The 26475-nt window shown below is 31.6% G+C and overlaps 1 protein-coding gene across 2 annotated transcripts; it reads right to left on the reverse strand.

The window, feature by feature from the left end:
* Positions 1–1166: 1166 nt before the first annotated feature.
* LOC143072245 (putative ATP-dependent RNA helicase DDX56) lies at positions 1167–26446 on the reverse strand. 2 transcript variants are annotated; one of them, XM_076247101.1, is made up of 17 exons: positions 26297–26446; positions 21676–21837; positions 20886–20966; positions 19548–19621; positions 18121–18291; positions 17588–17678; positions 16434–16498; positions 15543–15647; positions 12662–12733; positions 10718–10834; positions 9294–9413; positions 6263–6363; positions 5973–6046; positions 3765–3854; positions 2921–3026; positions 1981–2081; positions 1167–1260 (listed from the first exon to the last, which is right to left on the reverse strand). In XM_076247101.1, the coding sequence occupies exons 1-17, from the start codon at positions 26363–26365 to the stop codon at positions 1189–1191; spliced, it is 1671 nt and encodes a 556-aa protein (XP_076103216.1). In that variant the 5' UTR covers positions 26366–26446; the 3' UTR covers positions 1167–1188. The 2 variants fall into 2 exon arrangements, with proteins under 2 accessions (XP_076103216.1, XP_076103217.1); XM_076247102.1 differs by lacking the exons at positions 20886–20966; positions 21676–21837; positions 26297–26446 and adding an exon at positions 20762–20770 and having other exon boundaries at positions 19548–19622.
* Positions 26447–26475: the final 29 nt, after the last annotated feature.

Here is a 26475-nt window from a genome sequence, read left to right on the forward strand (position 1 = left end):
AGGAAAACTTGCATTTTTGTGGATATTTGATTTCATTGTTTTGCTAGAGTCTGCATATTACTGTGGATTCATTTATTTCCGTGTGTACCAATTTTTTTATGCCCCATTTATGGGCATTATGTTTTCTGGTCTGTGCGTCTGTTAGTCAGTATGTTTGTCTGTCCCACTTCAGGTTAAAGTTTTTGGTCGAGGAGGTTTTTGATGAAGTTGAGGTCCAATCAACTTGTAACTTAGTACACCTGTTCCCTATGATATGATCTTTCTAATTTTAATGCCAAAGTAGAGATTTTCTCCCATTATCACGGTCTACTGAACATAGAAAATGATAGTGCGGATGGGGCATCCGTGTACTGGGGACACATTCTTGTTGTCTACTGAGGAAAACTTGCATTTTTGTGGATGTTTGATTTCAGTGTTTTGCCAAAGTCTGCATATTATCTTGTAGAAAAAATGTAACTCGTTGAACACTTAATTTCCGTGGATAACCTGCAAAATAATAGGTATCCCATGAACAATAATGAATCCACACTATCACATCGCAATTCACCAATAACTATATTCTACACATGATTGGATATTTAGAATCACATTTAATTTACTTAAAACACGGCCCAATAGATCATCTAAAGAATAGGGTAAGGATTTGGATATTTATGTCTGACATGTATGTAATTTAACACATAGTTGTATAGTTAGGCATGTATCTAATCTTAGATATGCAAAAAGCAAGCTGATTTACTAAATGTCCTTGAACATCATTTCTACCAAAAAATCTTTGATTTTGCCTTTTGACTGTAATGGGCATAAAAAAAAGAAGACAAATCCTTTACATTTTTGTATTGCACCTCACTGTTCAAGGAGACAAGTGAAGTAAAAATTATTCCGAAAATCTTAGATTTTTCGCTTAACTGTATCAAAGTGGCAAACACATGTTAGGTGTTCTTTTCATACAATGACAGCTGACAAAAAGTGACTTTTTTAGGGTGTTAACTACAATTAATGCTAAGTGATGACATAAACTCATATATACGTTAGGATCACAAGAGTTACTCCACTGTAAGTGTGACCTTGTATTGTAAAACTATATGTTCTAAAGTATTTCACCTTTGATCCTAGAGATGAAATTAAGTTAAAAAAATGTTTACAAATTAACCATATACAACTCATTTTAAAGTTCATATTATTTATTTATTTCTTTCTCTTTTTCTTATTTCCAAGTCCAGCAAACTCAAAACTTTTCAAAGGATCAGCTTTCCTTTTCTACAAAAGAGAAACAAAAAAAAATGTAATAGGTATAAAATCACAGGCTTTTAGTATATGATTTCTACCAGAATTCTTATAGAAAAAAAGCATCAAGATATTTCTATAAACAAATCATTGCATCTTTATACATAATTGCTTTGTATGTTATATTTTATTCTGTTTGAATTAAAACACATCTGACAAGATGATGATGATGGATGGCTGTTTAACATCCAGTGATAAATTAAAGGAGAAAAAAGTTATATGAACACTCCTATGTTCTAGGCCTAATACAGTGAGCCTGGTATTGAACATGCCATTTCACAAGCCTTACTAGAACACATTTCACATGCCTTGCTAGGACACATTGCTCAGACTTTGTTCTTACTACTTAATGCTGTGTTTTATTCTGAGAAACAACAAAATAACAATTTTAAAGTGTTTGGTTGTATCATACCCATAACCTCCAACACTGAGGGGAACACACTACCAAGCAACCACAAGGCAAAACATGAGAAGAAACAATACGTCTATTAACATAAAACCTTATTACTATACCAAATTAAAAGCAAATTCATACAAACAGGCTAAAAATTCTCTTTCATGGCTCACTACATAGCCATGTATTAATCTATATATTAACATAATATGAAGTTCAGTCATGGCTCACTACATAGCCATGCATCAATCTATAATTTAACAATATGAAGTTCAGTTTTAAATGAAACCTAATCTCACCCTAAATTTCTTTTCAGTCTGTGTAGGGCCTCTGCTAAACTGTTTATTTCCTGATCTAGCTTGTCTACCTCTCCCACTCAAGTTTTTAAGTGTCTGTGGAACTATGTAAACATATAATAAACACTGTGTTACCATTATTTCTTGATGTAATAGGGATTCATAGATTACATTGACACTTTGAATGAATTGTATAGCATGGTATGAGTACTTGAAATTTAATCATTGTGGTTACTGATGGAAGGACCTTGAATGACTAGTACAAATGTAATAATTTTTCATAAAAAATAAAGAAGGTAAAGTTGGGGTTTTTTAGCTTTAAAACTTCTGGTATATGACTCAATTGTGTTAATTATCAGCTCTTAAACTGAAAATGAATATAACAGAATAAATTGCTTAGCCAAGCACAGCTGGATACAACCGCAGATGTCCAACCCTGAACAGTTGGGGCAAAAATGGACACAATATTCACGCTTGATACAGGTCTTAATTTGGATTATAATTAAATATTTTGCACATAATAGGTTTCTGAAACAGAATAACTGTAGTCAAAGATCTTGGAATGGTTATATGATTTGAATTTATATTCAATTTTTTGATGTTGTGCAATACACCATGCATTCGTACAAAAATTAAGGTCATATAGAGATGAAGTTTTTCTTGCATGATCACAAGTCTATATTCAGTTAACAGATTAATTTCATATTTAAATTTATACATTTCTGATGTAAAAAAGAAAAAGTTGAAAGCTTTTGTCAGATTGTGATAATGAGCAATCATTTTTCTTATCACTGCGGATATCATCCATCAACTTTATATCAGACAGTTCACTGTTTTGTAGTGAGCTTTTCTCCAGTAATTTTAATTTTCAATATTTAATTTGTGAGCTATGATTTATAGTTTAAATCCTATGCATAGAAATTACTGGTAATTCATTACTTACTAAGATAATCAGGAACATCTTTTAAATGACTAGAACTTTTTACTGTGTGTAAACTTTTATCATGTCTTAAGACTTGTAAATCTCTTGGATTATCTTCAAAATAAGACTGCAAAGAAAACAAAGGAATTAATTCGTTACAAAATTCTAGTCTTATTGTCTCCTTAAAATATCCATGTACTTTCTTTTATTCCTTTTTAGGCATAAGTAATTCCAAACTTTACAATATGTATCATTATTATCTTCTTACAAACCAACCATTTTGATTTTGACATTGTAAAACTGGAAATAATTTGCTAAAATTAAATTGAACAAATAGTTTGCTTACTTTTACACCAGGCAATGTTTGAGCAACATGACATATTAGAATTAAAAGAAAATATTTGAGTGTGGAAATGTAAAACATGTCTAAATTTTGTAAATATCTTGAAAAAGTTTTTAGAAATCACAATACACTGCTTTAGCTTCTATGATGTGAGTCTCATGAACATTCATTGTTTTATATACAGCCAATTGCAATCAACTTGAAAAATTCTTACTAAAACTTTTACCACAGACTGAACATAATTGTAGATGTAACCGATGAATGCATGTAGGATCACTGTTTTCCTTCCGTGACAAAATGTAAACTTGACAAAAAAGCAAGATATTGTTAAGGTTGTACACCACTGAAGAAATCAATATATCTTTCATTCAATCGAATACAATGTGTCAAATGTAATTCCACTGTGTTGCAAAATAATCCTGTACAATTAAAACTATCAAATAATCTTTTTAAATCTTTTTTATAAGGTAAAGTAGCCTAGATTATTTTAAAAATCACAGAATAGACAATACTGTCACCTACCTTTAATTTCTGTGAAGTTAAAATTTCTATTTTAATTTCTTTTAATCTTGCTTCTCTTATGGCAACTTTGGTGACAGCCCTCATAGCATCCTGTAATATAAAACAAAATATTAGTTTATACTCATATAATTTAATTTTGGATGTAAGGTGTCTTCTGGTTGGCTAATGTCGTTTTGTTTATCAGCCCATAGACATAATTTAGTCATGTTACCATGACTTTATCAACGTTTTTTGTGGTTTACTCCGGTTTAAAATGGAATTTAGATATAAATTATAAGAAATTACTGTAATATTTTATGTCTATTCCAAATAACATAAAAAATGTGGTGCACAATTTAGAAAAACTCACGTATGTTATTTCAAATAGACAGAAAAAATATTACAGTTATTCCTTGAATAATTCTATAAATATATACAGTCCGCCAAAAGTTAAGCACCACCGAAATATAACTGGCAATATTTTTTTAACTATTGCAAAAAAAATATTAATGTTTGGTGTTATGAATTACCTTTAACATACACTAAAAAAATTCATTACGACCAAAAAGATTGCACTCCGATAAAGCAGTCAACCAACCTTTTATCAAAGGTCATATGTGCGTTTATAAATACACTGTTTCTCCAGGTGGTCGTGTAAGTGTTCGTACATTGGTCCGTCGACTTTATAGAGGCAAACGAAGAGCACGTCGTGGTGTATAGAGACCTGTACCTTCAAGCAGGCACTCTACCGTCAGGTTTAAATGGGATAATGAACATCTATGCTTGAACATAAGAACCTGACAAAACACTCATTGGTCAGATGGGAGTCAGTTTCCTTTACTGCCAGAAGACGCCATAATACGAATTTCGCAGGGGAAAAAAACGGCCTATGACCAAAAACAATATTTGCACAAGGACTGCATGCATTGCTGGTTGTGTTCCAGTACGGGGTTGCTTCTTATACCGTTATAAGCTGGGTATGCATATTCTGCAGGGTAACATAAACGGACAGACATACAGAGATTTGGTGCCTTAACATATTGTAGTCCGTCATTTTAGTAATCCCCCACTTGCGTCAACATTGTCAAGACACTTGTACCTGAATGACAACGCTATACCACGCAGGGCAAGAATTTTAACCGAGTCCAAAGAGCAACCAGCCATTTACACTAATTTTTGGCCTTCCTTGACTCCATGCATGAACCCTATCAAACATGTCTGAGATGCCATTGTCGGAAATCTCAATCGCAGAGATTCACCTTTACAAAAGTTTGTCGATTTAAAAGTGGCATTTGTTGTTTAATGCAACAGATTTCCTCAACTAAAGTTTCGAAGGCTTGTACCGAGAAAGATAGGTCGTGTTATGCAACTGTACCGGAAATGAGGTTGTTACACATGCTATTGACTCAAATATTGACATTAAATTTGCCAAACATACCAAAGATTATGTGTAGAAAATTTTAATGGTATTGGGTGATTAATTGTTGTAAAAAAATAAAATCACAGTGAAACTTAAATTCCATTTCTTAATTGTGTAATTTACACTATTTCTATGAACGAAAAACCTATATGCATAGAACCTTCATATGTGACCAAAATTATATTTGTGGTTTGTTTATGGTATACATTAGCAAAATTGCTATATGATTGTTTTCTATTTTTCGAGGAACAATTGATTTTTTAAATTTGAAAAAAAATCGATGCAATAAAAGTAGGTGGTGCTTAACTTTTGGCGGACTGTATATATTTGCACTCCTTTCTAGTAACTTATTTATTTATAGATACTATTTTAAAGATCTGTTAATTGTTGATTAAAACTTTGAATGTAAGATACAGAGCTAATGAACTATCTTACATTAAAATATACCATACATATTCAAGACAAACATAAAGTATTCTTTGAAATTAAACTTAAATAGGCCAAGGTCCTTGATATTGAGTTTCCATACTCGTCCATATATCTTTTTACAGCTTGTACTGTTTAATTGGTAAAAAAAAGTTTTCAAATAGAGAAGAAAATTGTCTGAACTAGTATGTTTTAGATACCCTTTTTAGCTTGCTGTTCGGTGTCAGCCAAGTCTGTGTTGAAGACCGTACTTTGACCTATAATGGTTTACTTTTACAAATTGTTTATTATATGCATATTTATGAAAATTTATATACATATTTATGAAAATTTATATGCATACTTATGAAAATAGTGATGTACTTTATGTATTGATATCAAACCTTTGCTCTGTATTTAAAACCATCAATCTCCTCCATTCTGAAATTGTATGGCTTAAAAACATTGTCACCATCAGCTGAAATACAATAAATTTCTCATTAATAAAATAAATGAAACACTTTTACATTTTACTTATCCTTTTAAATGTGTTTTCAAAGAAATCTTTGAAGTCATGTTTTGCATAAGAAATAACATTATAAAAGTATCGTATCATATACTGAGTCTATAAAACTTCATATCAAATATTTCCAAAAATCAATAAATATTAAACATAACAGTACATAATACATACGAGTTGACTCAGCTAGAGCTTCTTCGACTTCTGCTAATGATTTCATTTCTTTCATATTGACAAATGACAAAGCTGTTCCTTGGTTATCTCCCCTAGCAGTCCTGAAATAATTATAAAGAACTACTTTATATTTATAAGGGCACAACTAGTGAATGATTATAGTGACTCCACTAAAATTAAAACTTGATCTGTATTTTGTGGTAAAAAGCATTGTGTATAAGTTTCATAAGATTTGGTTAAGGCAAACTTAATAAGAAAACAGAAACTAAAAATTTAGCAATTTTTTCCATTTATAAAGGGCCATAACTAACGTTTCAAGTGACACCACCAAAAGTCAACTTGATCTGTGTTTTTGTGATAATAAGTATGGTATATAAGGCCAGACTTTTTATTTTATCTCTTTAACGAGAAAATTTGTAAAAAAATTAGGGTCGAGGGGGCGAAAAAAAAAAAAATAAAAGTGCAAAATTGGTCCAGTCGACACTAAAAATAAAAATAAAACCATTATAAGTGACTTTTTTTTTTTTTTTTTTTTTTTTTAGAATTTATCAAAATACAAGAACAATGAAATGAGAACAGACCAGCATATTAACCCAGAAGGGTTAACCAGAGACATATATAAACTATATGTTTATATATGTCTCTGGTTAACCCTTCTATTAATATAAACTTAAAAACTATGTTTTGATTCTGTATTTCCACTAATATAGATCCATGGCACCACTCAAATATATATCAACCTCGCTGCATATACACTATATATGTATATACCAGTCACCCAGTCAGGAACCTCTTAGTGTATGCAGAGACATATATATACACATGTGTATATATGTCTCTGGTGTAATAGTCCCAGAGTTAAGCAACTTTAACCTATAAATTGAAACAATGCTTATACATCATATGTACATGGAAATATATACATTAATCAAGAAGATCTAACCAAAAGTATGTTAATGCGTGTGGAATGCGTAATTTTCCCTTTTGGGATCAATTTTTGTCTGTCAGCAGTGCCATTCATGCGTCTGTAGTCATTATCGCAAGAATCCGGATTTCGGTCATAGCGGGTCCGTTTCCGATGAAATCCCGATTCCGATCCGTAGTTCTACAAATTCAAATGTCGGATGAAGAAAAATTTACAAAAATAAACGATGTTTGATACGCTATTTGGAAAGGAATATGACGTTTCTAATGCAATACATGGATGACAAGTTTACTTGTGGCTAATTTCATCAAGTTCTGATGAAGTAATAACTGATTTTGCCGAAAGTTAGAATGATTTGATGTACGCTCTCGTGTAACTTGACAAGTATGAAAAGCATGCCACCAGCTTAAAAATCTTTTAGAAGAAAATATATCGTTTATGCCTTGAATTTCTTTACTTTTAAATGAAAATTGCTGTTTCATTGACTTGGTAAAAATTAAATATTACCGATGACTAAATTGACTGAAAGCGAGTATCGTGAACAACACATTTTATTTTTTTCTGAGGATTTCGTAACAGTCGGCGGGAAAAATAATAATAAAAGTAAGAAGCACTACTTTTATTTTTATTCTAAAATCGGGAAAGGTGGAGTCGGCGGATCTCGTTAAACAGATAATAAAAAAAGTCTGGCCTAAGTGTCATAACCCCTAAAAGAAGGTTGGGATTGATTTTGGGGGTTATGGTCCCAACTGTTTAGGAATTAGGGACCAAAAAAGGGGCCCAAATAAGCATTTTTGTACTTTCCAGACAATGACTTGTGTGTAAGTGTATGGATCTTTCTTAAATTGTACCACAGGGTTCCAAAGCAAGAAAGAAATGTTGGGATTGATTTTTGGGGTTATGGCCCAAACCGTTTAGAAATAAGGGGCCAAAAACAATACTTTGTATAAATTTCTTATTCTTGACCAATTTCAATCGGGTTTTATTCTTGAATTCTTGGAGTTCTTAAATATGCTGAATATAAGATTAAGTTTTTGGAAGTTGGTCCCCGTTAGTCCACATGAGGTCAAAAGGGTCCAAAAATAAACTTTGTTTGATATCATTAAAAATTGAATTATTGAGGTTCTTTTTGTCGAATCTAACAGTGAATTAAAATTTTTAATTTGGGTCCAGTTTTCAAATTGCTCTACATTAAGGTCCAAAGGGTCGAAAATAAAACGTAGTTTGATATTAATAAACAATTCAATTCTTGGGGTACATTAATACGCTGAATCTAAACATGTATTTAGATTTTTTATTATGGTCCCAGTTTTCATTTGGTCCAAATTGGGGTCCAAAATCAAATTTTGTTTGATTTCAACAAAAATTAAATGTGTGGGGTTCTTTGATATGATATAGATTTTCGATTTTTAGGCCCTGTTAACAAATTGTTCCACATTGAGGTCAAAAGGGTCCAAAATAAAACTTTGTTTGATTTTATCAAAATTTGTGAATTATTGGAATTCTTGATATGCTGAATCCAAACATGTATTTAGATTTTTGATTATGGGCCAAATTCAAGTTGGTCAAAAATGGGGTCCAAATTTAACTTTGTTTGATTTCAACAAAAATTGAATGTATGAGGTTCTTTGATATGCTAAATCTAACCATGTATTTAGATTTTTGATTTTGGGGCTTTGTTGAGGTCAAAAAGGTCCAAATTAAACTTTGTTTGATTTAATCAAAAGTTGAATTCTTTGTATTCTTTGAAATGCTGAATCAATCTATGGCCATGTATTTAGATTTTGGATATTGGACCATAATAGGTAAATTTAAGTTCATTAGACCACATTCATTCTGTGTCAGAAACCTATGATGTGTCAACTATTTAATCACAATCCAAATTCAGAGCTGTATCAAGCTTGAATGTTGTGTCCCAAACTGTTCAGGGTTCGACTACTGCGGTGGTATAAAGCTGTACCCTGCAGAGCATCTGGTTTGATATATGCTGTTGTTAGTTTGTTGACTCATTGATTTACTCAATGAAAATATGTTTATTGTGACAAATAACCCAGATTTCATTGTATTAATACTTTTTGGTGAAACAATGACAAAGATCATGCATACCTCCCTACTCTGTGAATGTATGTATCAACTGTTGCTGGAAAATCAAAGTTGATCACATTTGACACATTCTGGAAGTCTATACCTCTGGAAACACCATATTCTTTATCTCTCTTTATTTGTCTAAAAGTATAGATACTTAAATATTAGTGTATGCTGTACAAGCTGTACACAGTACAGTAACTGTAGATTCCAATAATTCAGATCATTAATATCTTATCTGTTTTGGAGATGAATACATCCAATTCTTTATGGTAATAATCTTTACAAAGCAAAAAATGTTGGCATTTACCTCAAAAGCTTTCAAAACCTTCAAACAAACTTATTAAAATAGGATATAGTTAAGATACTTTTGTCAAGTCATTACAGAGTGCATATTTTGGCTATAATATTGAATCACTTATAGGGTCTTTGCGTCTTAAATAAACACATTAATTCTAAAACCAGTTGTTGGCATGATATGGGTTGTGTTCTTCTCATATATTTTATGATGATATAATACATGTACTAAACCCCTGACGGGAGGGATTTTGCTTGATATTCATATGATGAAGACATAACCTTTCATCATTTTTATTGAGGTCTGGAGCAGACATGTCAGTAACTGCTAGTAGTCCTTTGTTAATTTATGTTTCATTGTCATTTAGTTTAGTTTCTTTTGTGACCTATTATTACATCAGACTCTGACTTCTTCTAAACTGTCAGAGTTTTACTGTGCATATTATTGTGTGTTTTTACTACATTGGCAAGAGGTATAGGGGGAGGGTCCTGATCTCAAAATCATCTTTAGACCTGCCACATTTTTACGCCTGTCCCAAGTCAGGAGCCTCTGGCCTTTGTTATTCTTTAGTGATTTTTTAATTTTAGTTTCTTGTATATATTTCGGAGTTTATTATGACGTCCACTATCACTGAACAGGTATACATTTTGTTTAGAGGCCAGCTGAAGCAAACCTTAGGGTATTGGAGTTTCTCGCTGCATTGAAAACCCATTGTTGGCCTTCTGCTGTTGTCTGCTCTTTGGCACATTCCACGTTTTACTTTTTATTCAATCATTATTCATGACAAACAACGTTATCATCAAGTTACAATTTTTTTGTGTGAGCGCAAATGTGTGAGCTTTCACCAAGGAAGTAACACAATCTGATGACCCCCTTTTTAGAAGTACCAAGTAATAAGATTTTTTATTTGTTGCAGAGCATTCACTTTACTTGTGAATTCTTTTTGCTTTTTATCTTTTGAAATAGAATTCTTGTTGCCTTTTATTTTATGAAATAGAATTCGTTTTTGCCTTTTATTTTAGGAAATAGAATTCTTTTTGCCTTTTATTTTATGAAATACAAAACTTGCTTTACTTGGTTAATTGATGATGTTTTATGCAAGTTATCTTTATTGATGTCTTCCATATTGTGACTGCATTATACTTACTTATGTTTCTTTTTCGTAGGTTCATTTGGATTGGTTTTTGGATTCATCAGTAACGTTTCATCTGAGGCTACTATATAATCATACAATCCTTCATTATACTGGGTCACAATATGGCATCTGAAAAAAACCCATGAATATAGTATTGATCTCAGCATCAAATCATATTAAAGTTAAACTATTTGAGTGTGTTCACTGTACATTGGTGCATAAAAGTTACTTGCTTGTTTGTCAGGTGAACCATGAAGTCTTAAGAACTTAGAAGCTAATGCAAATATAACAAGAATGTGTTCATAGTACACAAATGCCCCATTCGCACAATCTTTTTCAGTGAAAACTCTAATTTGGCATTACAATCATATCATAGAGAAAATGTGTAATAAGTTTAGAGGTGATTGTTCTTCAACTTCATCAAAAACTACCTTGACCCAAACCTTTAACTTGAAGGTTAAATTCACTATTTTAGTATGCAATGCATTCTGGGTAATATTATCAAAAGTGTACACCAAAATGTTGTGATTTGTTAAAAATGTCATAAACAATGGAAATGCAACTAATCATGTGACATTTCTATTAGGGGTGCAAACAATAGATTTACCCATAGTTCTTCATATTCTGAAACGTCCAATTGACGTGCACTTGTTTCATAAATTAATAACCCAACAGGGATAACAGATGGATGAACAAACTAACAGAAGCACAGATTGGGCATAAAAACATATCCAGACAGGATTTTTAGTTATCCATTTATTACCCATTCTGTGTTTGATTGATAAGTTATAATATATGTTTTTCTATCAACAATTAGTAGCAAAGGTAAAATTCATTTTATGGTCCACCTAACAAACAAGCAAACTTGACTTCATTGTTCTATATACTATGTATTCATTTATTTTTGTGGGTACCAATTTAAAAGGATTGAGGAAACCGTTAGAAAGTTTGTAATTCTTTGAACATTAAAATTTGTGGTTCCCTTGTAAACATGAAATCGACGATAATTAGTGACCAAGAAATATTAATGAATCCACAGTATACAAGTAAAAATTCTGGAAATTAATTAATGCATATCATAAAAGTAAAAGGCTAATAAAGATCGAAAACACTGAGACTTTTCTACAAAATTACAATGGTAAAAGTTTCTTTTACTTTGATGCTAAATGTGACTCAAAGTAACACTCAGGAAAACAAGAATGTGTCCATAGTACACGGATGCCCCACTCGCACTATCATTTTCCATGTTCAGTGGACCGTGAAAATGGAGTCAAAACTTTAATTTGGCATTACAATAAGAAAGATCATATCATAGGGAACATGTATGCTAAGTTTCAAGTTGAAGCGACTTCAACTTCATCAAAAACTACCTTGACCAAAAGCTTTAACCTGAACTTTGCGCTATCATTTTATATGTTCAGTGGACTGTCAAATTGGGGTCAAAACTTTAATTTGGCATTAAAATTAGAAAGATCATATCATAGGGAACATGTGTACTAAGTTTTAAGTTGATAGGACTTCAACTCCACCAAAAACTACCTTGACCAAAGACTTTAACCGGAAGCGGGTCAAACATACGGACGAACGGACCCACAGACCAGAAAACATAATGCCCCTCCACTATCGTAGGTGGGGCATAAAAATAGTATAAGTATAAGTAATAGGTAATAAATTCAAATCTAGACTAACATCAGTGAAAAATGTGTTCTTAACAGTAAATACATGTATTATCATCTATACACAACTGGATAATGTGTTAAGAGTACAATGACTTTTTGATTATTTTTGCTGTTTTGGCTTTTATGTGTTAATGCAATAAGTCATCAGACCATAACTTTTCTAATATTATATATATATACATACTAATTGATATTACTGGCATGTTAATACTGGTATATGGATACAAATGGTTTTTTTCATAAACATTTTATATCAATATCATATAATTAAAATTACCTTGAGCTAACAGGAAGTTCTGAATTCAGCACACAACTTTTTATACCAAAATGGTCCAAAAATAACTTTAATCTGAAGAAAAGTATAAACCGTTAACATTGAATAAAAAATCTTCTAAATTCTAATAATGTTGGTACAATGTTTTATATTCATCAAGATCATAACCTATTTTTTTCTAACATCCTTTAGTGCCAGATGCTCTTTCTTGAACATGTTTTATGAGCATATTCATTTGCTATGTATAAAGATAATGATTGATTGATTGATTGTTGGTTGCTTAACGTCCAGTGGCAAATATTTCATGCATATTCAGGACGAGAACAAGTTCACAATAAATACAATATGTAGGTTGTTGTAATAGAGGAAATCTAGGATGATGGTCGGGGAAATTTGGACTGCCACTGGAAAATGAGGGTATATTGGATAGGGACAGAAATTTTGACTTACAACAGGCCACCTACGGACCCCTCAAAGAGTTGTTGCATGGGTTCTTAATGTGCAAAGAGCGTGGCACTCTCTTTACACGAGGCATCGGATTTAACGTCCCCTTCTGACGGACGTGACTGCCAACTTGATACATCCCGCACAGCCAAACGGACGCCCCACTTCAGCAAGCGTTTTACTGCCGGTCGGGAGAAGACCAAGTGACCATATTTCTATACCCCAGTGTGTATAAAGATAATGTATTTTAGTGTTCCTTTCAGCAAAAATTTCCTCTCTTTGATCAATTTTAAAGAAAACCAAATATAAGCCATGTCCAAACTGAATGGTAATTCTACATATAATTCAAAAACATAAAAAAAAAAAGCAGGTGCTCCACAGGGCACAGCTTTATACAACCGCAGTGGACGAACCCTGAACAGTTGGGGCAAATTTGGTCACAATATTCAAGCTTGATACTGTCTGAATTTGGATTGTGATCAAATTTTTGACATAATATAGGTTTTTGTCACAATATAAATGTGATCAAAGATCTAACAAATCTATTGCACAATACTGTGCAATTGAAAATTTCTTCTTTAAACTTTTGAAAACAAGCAGTGTAAGGGAGATAATCAAGTAATCAAACATATATATAACAGTATTCTTTAAATTTAAATCACATTACCTCCCTTACACTGCTTTTAATATTGTCTAAATTGTACTTTAACAAGAAAAACCCTTGTTTTCCCCCTTTTTGCCCCTAATTACTTAATTATTTGAGCCATAACCCCCATAACCATCCCTTTGTAGTATGGAAACTTGTGGTATAATTTCAGGAAGATTTATACACTTAAACACAAGTTATTGACTGAAAACTACAAAAATGCTTATTTGGGCCCCTTTTTTGACCCCTCACTTATTGAAACCCCCATTCCCACCTTGGAGCAAGAACCCCAAAACTCAATTCCAGCCTTTCCTCTGTAGTAAGAAACCTTGTAGCATAATTTCAGAGAGATCCATTCACTTAAACCCAAGTTATTGCCTGTAATCTATAAAAATGCTTCTTTTTGGCCCTTTTTTGGCTCCTTATTCCTAAATGTTCAGGAATATTAACCCCAAACTAAATTGAAGCCTTCCCTTCATTATATGGAACCTTGTGGTACAATGTCAGAGAGATCCATAGTTATACATAAGTTATTGTCCCGAAACTACAAAAATGCTTGTTTTTGGCCCCTATTTGGCCCTTAATTCCTAGACTATTTGCCCCATAACCCTTAAAATAAATCTCAACCTTCTACTATATGGTACTGTGAAAGTACTTTTATTCGTGGGGTACCAATTTTCGTGGTTTTCGTGGATGACTTTATCCACGAATTTAAGTGTCCAACGAAATAAAACAACCATTGTCCAAATCAAGACATGGAAAGATCCCTATTGGTAGGTTTGACTACTGATATGACCTAGAGAAAATATTGAATAACGTAAAATCTTTCATAGCAGTCACAGAACTACAACCCCATGCAGGATTATACCCATTTAATCTTTAATAACCTAAATTGTACAGCTTTTGATCTTTTAATTCTCTTAAAAATATTTTTGATCGATGAAAGTCAAATTTCCGGTATTGATATGCTTGTATTATAAAGTGTTCATCTTATATCCTCGTAGTTCTCGTACAAATGGGAAATTATCATTTCATGCTGGGCATGATTTTCATAAAAATTATTTGACAATTTAAGATAAGTTTATAGCATTTGTTTATGTTACTGTTTTCTTTAGGTGACATGTTTATGGCCTAATTAACACCTCTGATGGTCTTTAATCTGTTGATCACTTTATCATGGCTTAATTAGTGTTATCACAACGATTAACACATTAACACGGGTCAGTGTTTACTTTGCAATTTTTCTCAATCCACTCTATTTGTAACCTTCGTTTATAAAGGCTTTAATTTTTAATTTAATTTTTTTTTCAGAAAACAAAAATCCACGAATTTAAAAACCCACGAACAAGTAAATATTGCTCAAACCACGAAAATTGATACCAACGAATTAAAGTACTTTCACAGTATGAACATTGTGGTACAATATCAGATCAATTGAATTATTTATACACACTTATTGTCCTGAAACTAGATAAATACTTGTTTTGGGCCCTTTGGACCCCTAATTTCTAAACCGTTGGGACCATAACCCCCAAAATCCATCCCAACCTTCCTTTTGTGGTTACAAACATTGTGTTCAAATATTATTGATTTCTATTTACTTATACTAAAGTTATTATCTGGAAACCATCCGTCTTTGGACGACGACGAAGACGTGATACCAATATACGACCAAAAAATTTATAATTTTTGCAGTCATATAAAAAGCAAAATCTTGTCTTGAATCTTTATTTCTAACGAAGTTTATTTAAGACTGGTTTTACTGTAGTCTAATATGATATCAGTGCTACTTACTTATAACAACGATTTACATTATTTACAAATATAATAGACTTTCCTCGTACAAGTCCTAACTTTAATAAGGCACATATCAATGTAAATTTATCTTCTTCTTCACATCTACAAAAAGAAAGTTTATTCTATCAAATACATTTATTATTACGATTTTGCCATTTTAGACTAAATTTGAATTTTTTGCATAATTGAGAAAAACCCTGTTTAATTCCTTTAAAAAATATGTGAGTTTAAATTATTGCGATTATAACCCTGTTGCATTTTTCGCAACAATTTGTGAATTTACAGTAATTTTTTCTAACATATTTGAGGAATGATGTTAAATCAACAATCAACAAATGGGTTTTTCCTCATCTTTCTACAATCCCACAAACAAAAATTACAGCATTAATCATAAACATCTTTTCAAGAAAAATTTAATGCTTTAAAATGCATTAAAACTAGGAGCTGAATAACAATGGATCCAATATTAAAAGCTTTCCTTACAAACTTAATGACATACATTTTTAGGCCAATAAGTGAAAACACCCAAAAACTGTTTGTAAAGAGAAAACCAACATGGCTTCAATAAAATTAAAGACCGCTTAGCTTTTTTATAACAGAAATGATTTTAAAATAAATGATCTACAATATGGTGTTGCATATATGTCCTTGAAAGGTTTGCAGTAAGTTTGTTATAAATATGTATATGTAGATGATAGTTCTTTACTTAAATTGAAATATGGTATCATAAGAAATCTTGAAATTATAATTCTATAACAAACAACAATTTTCATTTCTATGTTTGGTGTTAAAAATTTCTTTAAAAGGAAATACTTAGCAAACCTATGCCCTATTAAATTTCTCAGGCCGAACTTGTCAGCTGTGAAGATTTAGACCTTTAATACTTACTTTATATGATACTGTGTCAGCTGTGATGATTCAGGTAACTGTGATTCTTCTAACTTCAAAATTACCTGAAACAATTCATTGTTTACTATAGCAAACACCAAACAAGTTCATCATGAAATGTGCTAACATCTTAATGTATATTTGGTGTCAGCCAATGGTTTTATGTTACTGTCTCAATGATTTAAAAGCCCACTTTTCCCTTTAATCATGACAATTCTATCTACGACAAATATAACATTAATATGGTCAGTTATGTAATAATGCATACACATACAAAAATTATCGTTTAATATGTCATAATAATTACATTAGATGCATGTTTCATTTTAATTAGTTATTCTGATTGGCTAACTGCACATCACGTGTTATTCCTTCAGCAATTGCATTACTCAATAAAACGTATCATTCATGTTAAGGAACTTCGCTTGTCATGTTTTGGTATTTTGGTCAGATTTTCGGAATTCTCTGGTTTTATCCATTTAAATGCCTTAACAAATTTTGCCCGGTGACCCCCATTTTTCTTTTTATAATTCTTTAACAAGATAAACTGTCTGTTAAAGTCTTATAATTTTTTTTATAATTTTTTTATAGTTTTTGAGGACTTAAACTTGTCAATGATAAAGCTATGAAAAGTCAAGAGAGAACATTTTCCCACCAAAAATTCAATGGCTAATATTTCGAAAACAAGCACGGTGACCTATATATTTTTTTTGCTCTTTTGATTCCTTTATTAATCCCCTATCAATATATGCTAGTGTTCTGAAAAGTTAATTATTTTGAAACTGAGAAGCCAACTCCCTTAACACAAGGTCCCACAATAAAGTGGCACAGGTGAATTAAATAAAAAGTTGATAAAATTCGTGTTTTCATGATCCTAGCTAAAAAATGTAATTATAAGTATTGAATGCATCTTTTTGTAACTTCATATGAAATATTGAAAAAGTTTTTTATGGGACAACTTTTTTGATTGCAGAGTTCAGCAATTTTTACATATGAAAATAAATTCTGCTTACAATTTGAGAACAGTTTTTTACCAAAGAGTACAGTTTAATCGAAAACAATGAAATTCCAATGCTTTAGGAAACAAAGAGTTAGAAACAAGAAGCTTGGTGACATAAAAAATATAAATTACATATCTACATTATACAACTTACTGCATTATGAAGAACTAATTTCTTCAAACTTAATACATCATCACTGAGCGTAGCTGACATAAGGAAAGCTTGATATATCTTTGGCAGTTGTCTGAAATACAAATACAATTTGTTTATTATTGTGTCTATATTACTAAGACTTCTGCAATGGTATATATAAATATTATAAAGACTTCTGCAATGGTATATATAAATATTACTAAGACTTCTGCAATGGTATAAGTGTCCTTTGAAATGATGTGTCCAATCAAAAACATATCAAAACATTATTATTTCCATGATGTTATCATGCCATTTCGAAATCAGTTTATTGAAATATTATTATTCAAAGACAATGAAGAAAATAGAGGAAACCTTACCTAACCTGTGGTTTAAAACTGTGAGATAGAGAGGCAATCATTCCATTTGTCTTAAAAAATAAGATTTAAAACAAATATTTGGTGTAAGCTATTACTCATTCCAGGGCTTATCGTATCAAAGTCCCCAAAAAGCATATGAGGGTTTTGGACAAATACATGTTACTAAAAATTTACTTTATGATAGCTTTAACATCATCCTCATAACCAAAAGAGAAAACCAGATCTGCTTCATCTATCACAAGCATCTCCAATGTGTCTTTGATACTGAGATTACCAGCCTGTATGTGTGCCAGGATACGTGTAGGTGTACCAACAACTATATCAGGTTTCTCCATCAATTTGGGTCTGTGAAAATACAAAAAAATAAATCTTACATTATTTTGAATGCATATTATATGTTATTCAGGTCTCAGACAGGGTATATACTGTGACATTCCCGGCTTAGAGTTTATATCCCCTGAGCCGAAGGCGAAGGGGATATAAGCCCTAAGCCGGGAATGTCACAGTATATACCCTTTCTGAGACCTGAATTACACATATATTACGGATTACCCCTGACTTAATGTTATTTTCCAGTGCAGGTATTTGTTGACAACACATATATATTGAAAAACCCAACCTGATATGTTCGGCATACGTGAAGGATTTTCTAATTTGCTGTGAACATAATTTTATCGTGTATGTAATAATTTATAATAACACTTTTAACATCAAATTAAAGTACTAAAAGTGTTAATTGCGTGATTTTGTATCAAAAATGTATTATTGACTGAAGCATGTCATTATTTTCCCTCTGTGAACCTCTGACAGTCTGATAGCTTATGACTACGTCACATAGTAACCGGTGTTATGATGACGTTTTTGAGGTTCCAATTGGGGATAAAAACGTCGTATATACCCCGGCAGTTTCCTGAATATATACTGACATCTCTGTGTTGTTAACCAATCAGAAACCTCGACACATTTGTAATCCGTAATATAAGTTTATATGTTGTGCAATATTACTTAACAGAGTGGACAATACAACAGATAAAATAGTTCAATGTTGTCATTATGTTTGCTAATACATGAAATCATGACTCTTTCTAGTAAGGGAACTGCTTAAACTTGCAGAGTACCAGAGTACTCTCTGTTCTTTTTTGTAGGGTTTGTGTAGTGTAATCTTAGTTTCCTGTGCAGCATTTTGTAGACTAATGTTTGTCTTTACATTTATTTTTTTTGATATGGTGTTGTTGTCGTTTTCAATTTATGATTTTTGATTGCCTTCTTCATATCTTCTTATTTTTACAAGAGAGAAAGAAGTAACTTATTCAACACCTTGTACATTGTAGATGTTCTAACCATGATAAAAAAAAAATTGTTTGTCAGCCAGGCATGGTGTTCAATGAACATATACAACTTGTTTTCATCAATGTGTACCTTTCCTTTACATATATGTTGCTGTTTGATAGAGATAGGAACATGTGGTATGAGTGCCAATGAGACAACTCTCCATTCAAGTAACAATTTATAAAAGTAAACCATTATAGGTTAAAGTACACTTAGTTTCAGATGGGTTTTTTTTTGTTACTCAATATGATCACTATCATTTGTGATGTTACCTTTGTGTAAGCAGTGGAACTTTTGGCGAAACATCAACACATTTTATTTCTCTGGAACAACATGATGTCAATTCCTGAAACAGAAAGTAGAAATCAATACTAATGAAATATTTCTATATCCAAATACTATAAATTAATATGTACCAACTGTAAATAAAACTAATATGAATGCAAAATTGACATAACAAGAATGTGTCCCCAGTACACGAATGCCCCACTCGCACTATCATTTTCTATGTTCAGTGGACCGTGAAATTGGGGTAAACCCTCTAATTTGGCATTAAAATTAAAAAGATCACATCATATGGAACATGAATACTAAGTTTGAAGTTGATTGGACTTCAACTTCATCAAAAACTACCTTGACCAAAAACTTTAACCTGAAGCGGGACAGATGGACGAACGAACGGACGCACAGACCAGAAAACATAATGCCCCTCTACTGTCGTAGGTGGGGCATAATAAAATTAAGAAAGGAAATGGGGAATGTGTCAAAGAGAAAACAACCAGACCATAGAGCAGACAACAGCCGAAGGCCACCAATGGGTCTTCAATGCAGCGAGAAACTCCTGCCCTGGAGGAGTCCTTAACCTGGCCCCTAAACAAATATTTATACTAGTTTATAATACAAGTTTTCATAAATACATGAACTCAATACTATATTCTTTTGCATAACATGCAACTTATTTTCTGGTTATTAGCGAGAACTTCTGAAGGTCAAAATTAAGGTAGAGATTTATATAAGAAATATCAATTCATACATTTTTTATCCAATCTTAAGAGTAGAATTTACTTGAACTCAGGTTAAGCTCTGTAATGTTGGTGTATCAAGAATGTCCAAGAAACCAAAACTGTAGAAACGTAATCTAATACATGTACTTCTCTCTTTTTCTAAAGACTTTTGTTACATGATTAGTTTTGTCACACCATCTACCTTATGTTGATTTTTGGTGCTATCTATGAATGGGTTTAAAGAAAGGTCTTCAAGATACATGTACATGTACACTAATGTTACATGTACATGTACACTAATGTTACATGTGTATGTACACTAATGATACATGTGCATATACACTAATGTGACATATACATGTATGTGTTCACTAATGTGACATATACATGTATGTGTTCACTAATGTGACATATACAAGTACACTAATGTTACATGTACATTAATTTTACATTTAACTCTATAAATACAATCTATACTAATTATAAGATTTTTATATATGTACATGTACACTAATGTTACATGTTACTGTATAAATACAATATATACTAACCATAAGTATGTACACTAATGTTACATGTAACTGTATAAATATAATATATACGTACCATAAGATTTTTATATGCTTGGTGACATAGTTCCTTAGAAGGGGTCAGGAAAAGAGCTTTTGTACACTGTTCTTTACTGGTCTAAAAAAGAGAAATTGAGAAAATGTACTGTCTGCAAAACTATTTGTAGTACATACAGTATTCATATCTGTAAAAAGATACTTGTAACACAATGCATTATGAAAACTTGTTTGATGTCCTTATGAAACTTCAAATATGGTTATAGTTTAATTTATCAATGACTAAAACATGATGATTAATTGGCCTTTGCTGAAAATAATTAATATTTCTAAATACATTACATACAGTAAATACAGTATTTGATCTATTTCTCAGTTCAAGAGAATGCAAAATGATTATGTTCCGTATTACATATTCAGAGTAAAACAATTTTCCAATTCAAAGAAAAATGGATAATATTCAGTGTACTAGTATGCATTGTTTTACTCACACTAATATCAGAGTATATATCTTATTTCATCACATTGTACATCAAAAATATTTAACTAGTCAGTTGTTATGCTTTATTTGCTTTGTATTTGAACATGTGACATGTTAAATTAAACTTATAGATTTCAAAGTACTGTGGATTCATTTATTTTTGTGGGTACCAATTTTCATGGATTGCCGAAAAACTTGCCTTTTCATAAATATGTGATTTCATGGTTTTGCCAAAGTCTGTATACCACCAAACAGAAAATTTGTTGAGATTTTAATTTGTGGTTCACCTGTTCCCATGAAAACTGGTATGAAAAGAATAATAAGAATTCCTAGTAGTATTATTTCTTACCTGTTTAGACTGTAATATTTTCTGCACCACAGGAATGGAGAATGCAGCTGTTTTACCAGATCCAGTCCTAGCCCTTGCCAAAATGTCTTTTCCTTCTAAAGCCAGAGGGATTGCTTTTTCCTGAATTGGTGTTGGTGTTGCCCAGCCTAAATTTGCAATTGCCTGTAGTGTAAAATATAAATTAATTTAATACTAACCTATTGGTAAACAATGGGATATCCCTCCAAACTCTATCTGCTGTTACACAGTGCACTCTTCATAAAAAATTTCATACAAAAAATCCATAATCAGTACAGGAACCCACTTATAACATGTATAATCTTGTGCAAAACCAGGATCAAACAGTACATAATTACAAAATAGAAAAAGCAAAAATTATCTACAATGTATAAATAAGGATACAAATGTTTTTCACAAACATACCAGCTCCAGTAATAATCATGATTATAAACTAATAAATTGGTCTATATAAGCTTATTTTTGGTATTGGTTCAATTAAAAATAAACATTGTGTGATAAATGACAAAAAATATTTTCTTTGATAAATGAAAATCTACAACATTGCAAACATCACAGAGATGCATTGTCAAAATATTTGGAAAGCTTTGAGTCTGAAGCTTGTGATGTTAAAATAATCTGTTGTATCCCAATGAACATGTAGCACATAGTACATGTATAGATAGAAAACACCAAAAACCTGACAGTTGCACTACAAAAATGCATAATTTTCAAACAGATCACAGTATTTTAAGCAAAATATTAAAATAAAGACAGAGATGTCCAGTCATATAGAATGACCAAAATAAGAGTGATTTATTTGATGTGAAGTGTTCTATAAGGTTTGTGAATATGGGAATGCAATGGTCACCATTTTGTATTACCCCATATACATTCTGTACCCTTCTGTGAATGTGATTATAACAAATTTGAAGTGAAAGATTACAAGTTTGATACACTGGCATCACTTTAAAACTTAGTTTCAATGACATTTTATTGATATTATCAGACATAATTAGGATAACAGCAAGTAGTTTTTTAACACATGTCTGTTTCTGTATCTTGTTTTTATTTAACTATGACTCGATGCTAAATTCTATACAACTAGGTTGTGTCAAGTCCCATCAATATATATGTTCAGAACATCCTGATTTTCATTAAAACAGATAACTTTGTGATTATTAAACTGATAAATTAATAAAAAGAAAACTAATCAAAACATCAGTCATAGAATGTTGAGAAAACCTGAAACAATGAGATATGTATTCTAATTTTTTTATATTTATCATGTTTATTATATCAAATATTATTGCCTTTTGGATGCCGAATTGACTTATTGACTTAAATCAGTGCAGGTTTGACCAAATGTCAATTTCACCAGGTGATGATTAGAATTTTTGTATGGGTGCCGATATTCTTTTTGTAATGCATATTTTATCTACGAATTATAATATTACTGCAACAATTCTATAATTTTTCCTAATAAATTTATTTTTAACCAGATGCTCCACAAGGCGCAGCTTTATACGACTGCAGTGGTCGAACCCTGAACAGTTGGGGCAAGTATGGACACAACATTCAAGCTTGATACAGCTCAGAATTTGGATTGTGATTAAATATACAATGTATATATAAAGTTGACACATCATACATTGTAGGTTTCTGACACAGAATGAATGTAGTCTAATGAACTTAAAAATTATTTTTTTTGCTATTGAGCAATACACTAAGCTGTTGAATATTAATATCTTAAAAAAAAAATATTTGTAGAAAAATTTGTTTTAATTTCTGAAATCTAGATTTTTTTAAATTTTCAAGCAATGTAAGGGAGGTAATCAAGTAATCAAACATATATATATAACAGTGGTTTTAAAATTTAAATTGGATTGCCTCCCCTTCACTTCTTTTAAATTTTCTAAATTGTCCTTAACCAAAAAAACCATTGTTTTCCCCCTTTTTTTGTCCCCAAATGCGTGATGATATGAACCATACTCTACCCCTAACCATCCCTTTGTAGTATGGAAACTTGTGGTATAATTTCAGAGAGATTTATACACTTATACACAAGTTATTGACTGAAAACTAAAAAATATGCTTATTTGGGCCCCTTTATTTGGCCCCAAATTCCTACACATTTGGGACCATAATCCTCAAAAGCAATCCAAACCTTCTACCTGTGGTATTAAACATTGTGGTACAATTTCAGAGCAATTTAAATGCTTACAGAAGTTGATATCCTGAAAGTAGAAAAATGCTTGTTTTGGGCCCCTTTTGGGCCCCTAATATCAAAACCTTTTGAGGTATTGAACCTTTTTATAAAATTTCATAGAGATCCCTTCACTTAAACTAAAAGTTATTGTTCGACACGAAATGTGTCTTTGGACGAAAACGCAGACAAAGCAGACGACGACATCATACTATTATTTTATTTTTTGCGGTCGTATAAAAACGAGTAGCCGGATTGTCTTGGGTCCAACTTGTTTCACAAAGGATAGGCGAACGGCGTATGCCGTATTTTGACTCAAAACAAGTAAACTGGCATATCATCCAACATTAGGAAAATAATAATTTAGCCTTTAAATCTGCATTACAGTACATTCCGGTTATTTGCATAGCCTATTAGTCAGACGAAATTATGCAATAAAGCGGAGTATGCTTATATCCGAAATGCCAAAATACGGAGTCAAATAACATCGATAGAGGAAATCCTGAAGAAAGATGAACGTCCATAATCCACTTACAACATATTGAATGATTATTTATTCTAATAAAAGTTATTTGTCTAGTGTTGTGCATTTTTATTTCATTGTTTATTCTTTCAATAAAGTTTATAAACACATTTAGTTTTAGTTTATTTATGTACCGACTTTTCATTTACCTGAGATACGAAAATAAAATTGTTCTAAAAATAGTTTTGTTTCTATAACCCGGATGTACAAATTATATTTTTACGCTTTGATTAAAACAAACTGTTGAACAATGCTACACAGTTTATTATCATTTGATACAATAAATGTGTAATGAACTGCCTTTAATGTGCAGTATTTACCGATTGCACAGTGATGTTACACTGTTACAATAACCTTGTTAGTATATGCAAAGCAGTAGGTAATGGGGCCCTGCACAGGTTATTTGCTGGACACGAGTGTTGAAAGTGAGAAAATATAATAATTTTAAGTTAATGTTCTTTTCAAAAAATATTAAAAATGAAAGATTGATGTATGAAATTCTTCAACCATATATAAATGCCCTGTAATATTTAACATAAATGTAGATCACCCAATGCCAAATTACGAGATTGCACATTGGATAATGATCGATAATTAGCAGGCGTTATTGTTTTAAAAATCCACCCAAAATGTAATCTATGAACAATGTTTAAAATGCAATCAATAATTAACACCTTTTGAGATAGAAGATCATAGAATGGTTGTGTTTTTACAACAATCAGCTGATTGACATCTTTATGACCTCGAGGCTTAAAATAGAATATGGGAAACTTTACCTGTGTACACATCGAGGCCTTTTTTATAATCATATAAACACGAAAGAAACTGTTTTAAAACTTTATTTAAATAACACAGAAGTAAATGTGAAATAATATAAAAAAAATATGATGCATTCAAGAAAAATATACTTACCAAATTGCTGTTTCCGGTCAAAAATCTCGTCAGTTTTAAATAAGCATATCTAGCTGGCGATTATTTTCTATGCAATTAACCCAAATGCCACTTGAGGGGCTATGCATATAACCGTACAATTTAACATTAGATGAATGGGAAATGGTTCTGTGCAGGAGAAAAGTATGCAATTAACCGAATTATGCTATTAAGCGGTATGCAATTAAGTGGAATCGACTGTATTGCATAATTACATATTTAAGGAGTTTTATTAAAACATTGACGAAAATATTCATGCTTTAATATTTTTATTATCTTAATTTAATTGTATTTTAGGTTGTCATTGCTTTGTTTTTAAAGAAATTTTCTGTTTCATAATAGGTTTAGAGATTAATTATTATGTTTTAAAAAAAAAGAACGTTTTCTCTTCACCATCTACGAAGTATGAAGATAAATTGCACATAACAATAATATTTTTTCGTTTACTGGTTGTTTTTCAGTATTTGTAACCTTTAGTTTTTCTCACTTACACTCTTTCCGCCATCTTGAAATGAAAATGCACCGCCTTCGCCTGAGTCCTGAGATAGGCGAGGGCGGCGTAAGCCGTTATTGCGCGTGCATCCAAAATTTTGTGAAACAAGTGCACCGGGCGTTCGCCACCGGTGAAAGCCGTAATGCATACGCCTTTTTTCAGAAACAAGTAGGACCTTGGTCCCGAAATGTCCAGATTCAGAAATGTCTATATTTGACCATCAAATTTTAACACCTCTAATGTCATTGTTGTGAATTAGAAGATGGGTATGGGTGTATTGAAACATCAATGAGACAGCAACTTTACCAATCATCATCGGCTATGCCGCTATGCTGTGGACTTTTTTTTATAAATAAATAATATTGAGTAACTTGTGTAAAAAAAAAAGCAGTAGAAAATTTTAAATTAATCATAGAGGTGCGATCTAATATTTCCTATCACATATAAACTTATTGAATATTATCATGTGCACCTTTAAAATTCTGTCATCCAACCCCATCTCATGAAAATTCAAGGTTTTGTCCTCATCTGGTTCTGACATCGTCTTGCTTGTTTTGATTTTACCGGAAGTACAAAAAACATGTGCTTCCTTTACCTTAAGTCTGACAGAACTTTTATTTATTCAAGCGTGACTATAAAGTCATTCTTTTC

The sequence above is a fragment of the Mytilus galloprovincialis genome, chromosome 4 (genome assembly GCF_965363235.1).
Source record: "Mytilus galloprovincialis chromosome 4, xbMytGall1.hap1.1, whole genome shotgun sequence".
NCBI lineage: Eukaryota > Metazoa > Mollusca > Bivalvia > Mytilida > Mytilidae > Mytilus > Mytilus galloprovincialis.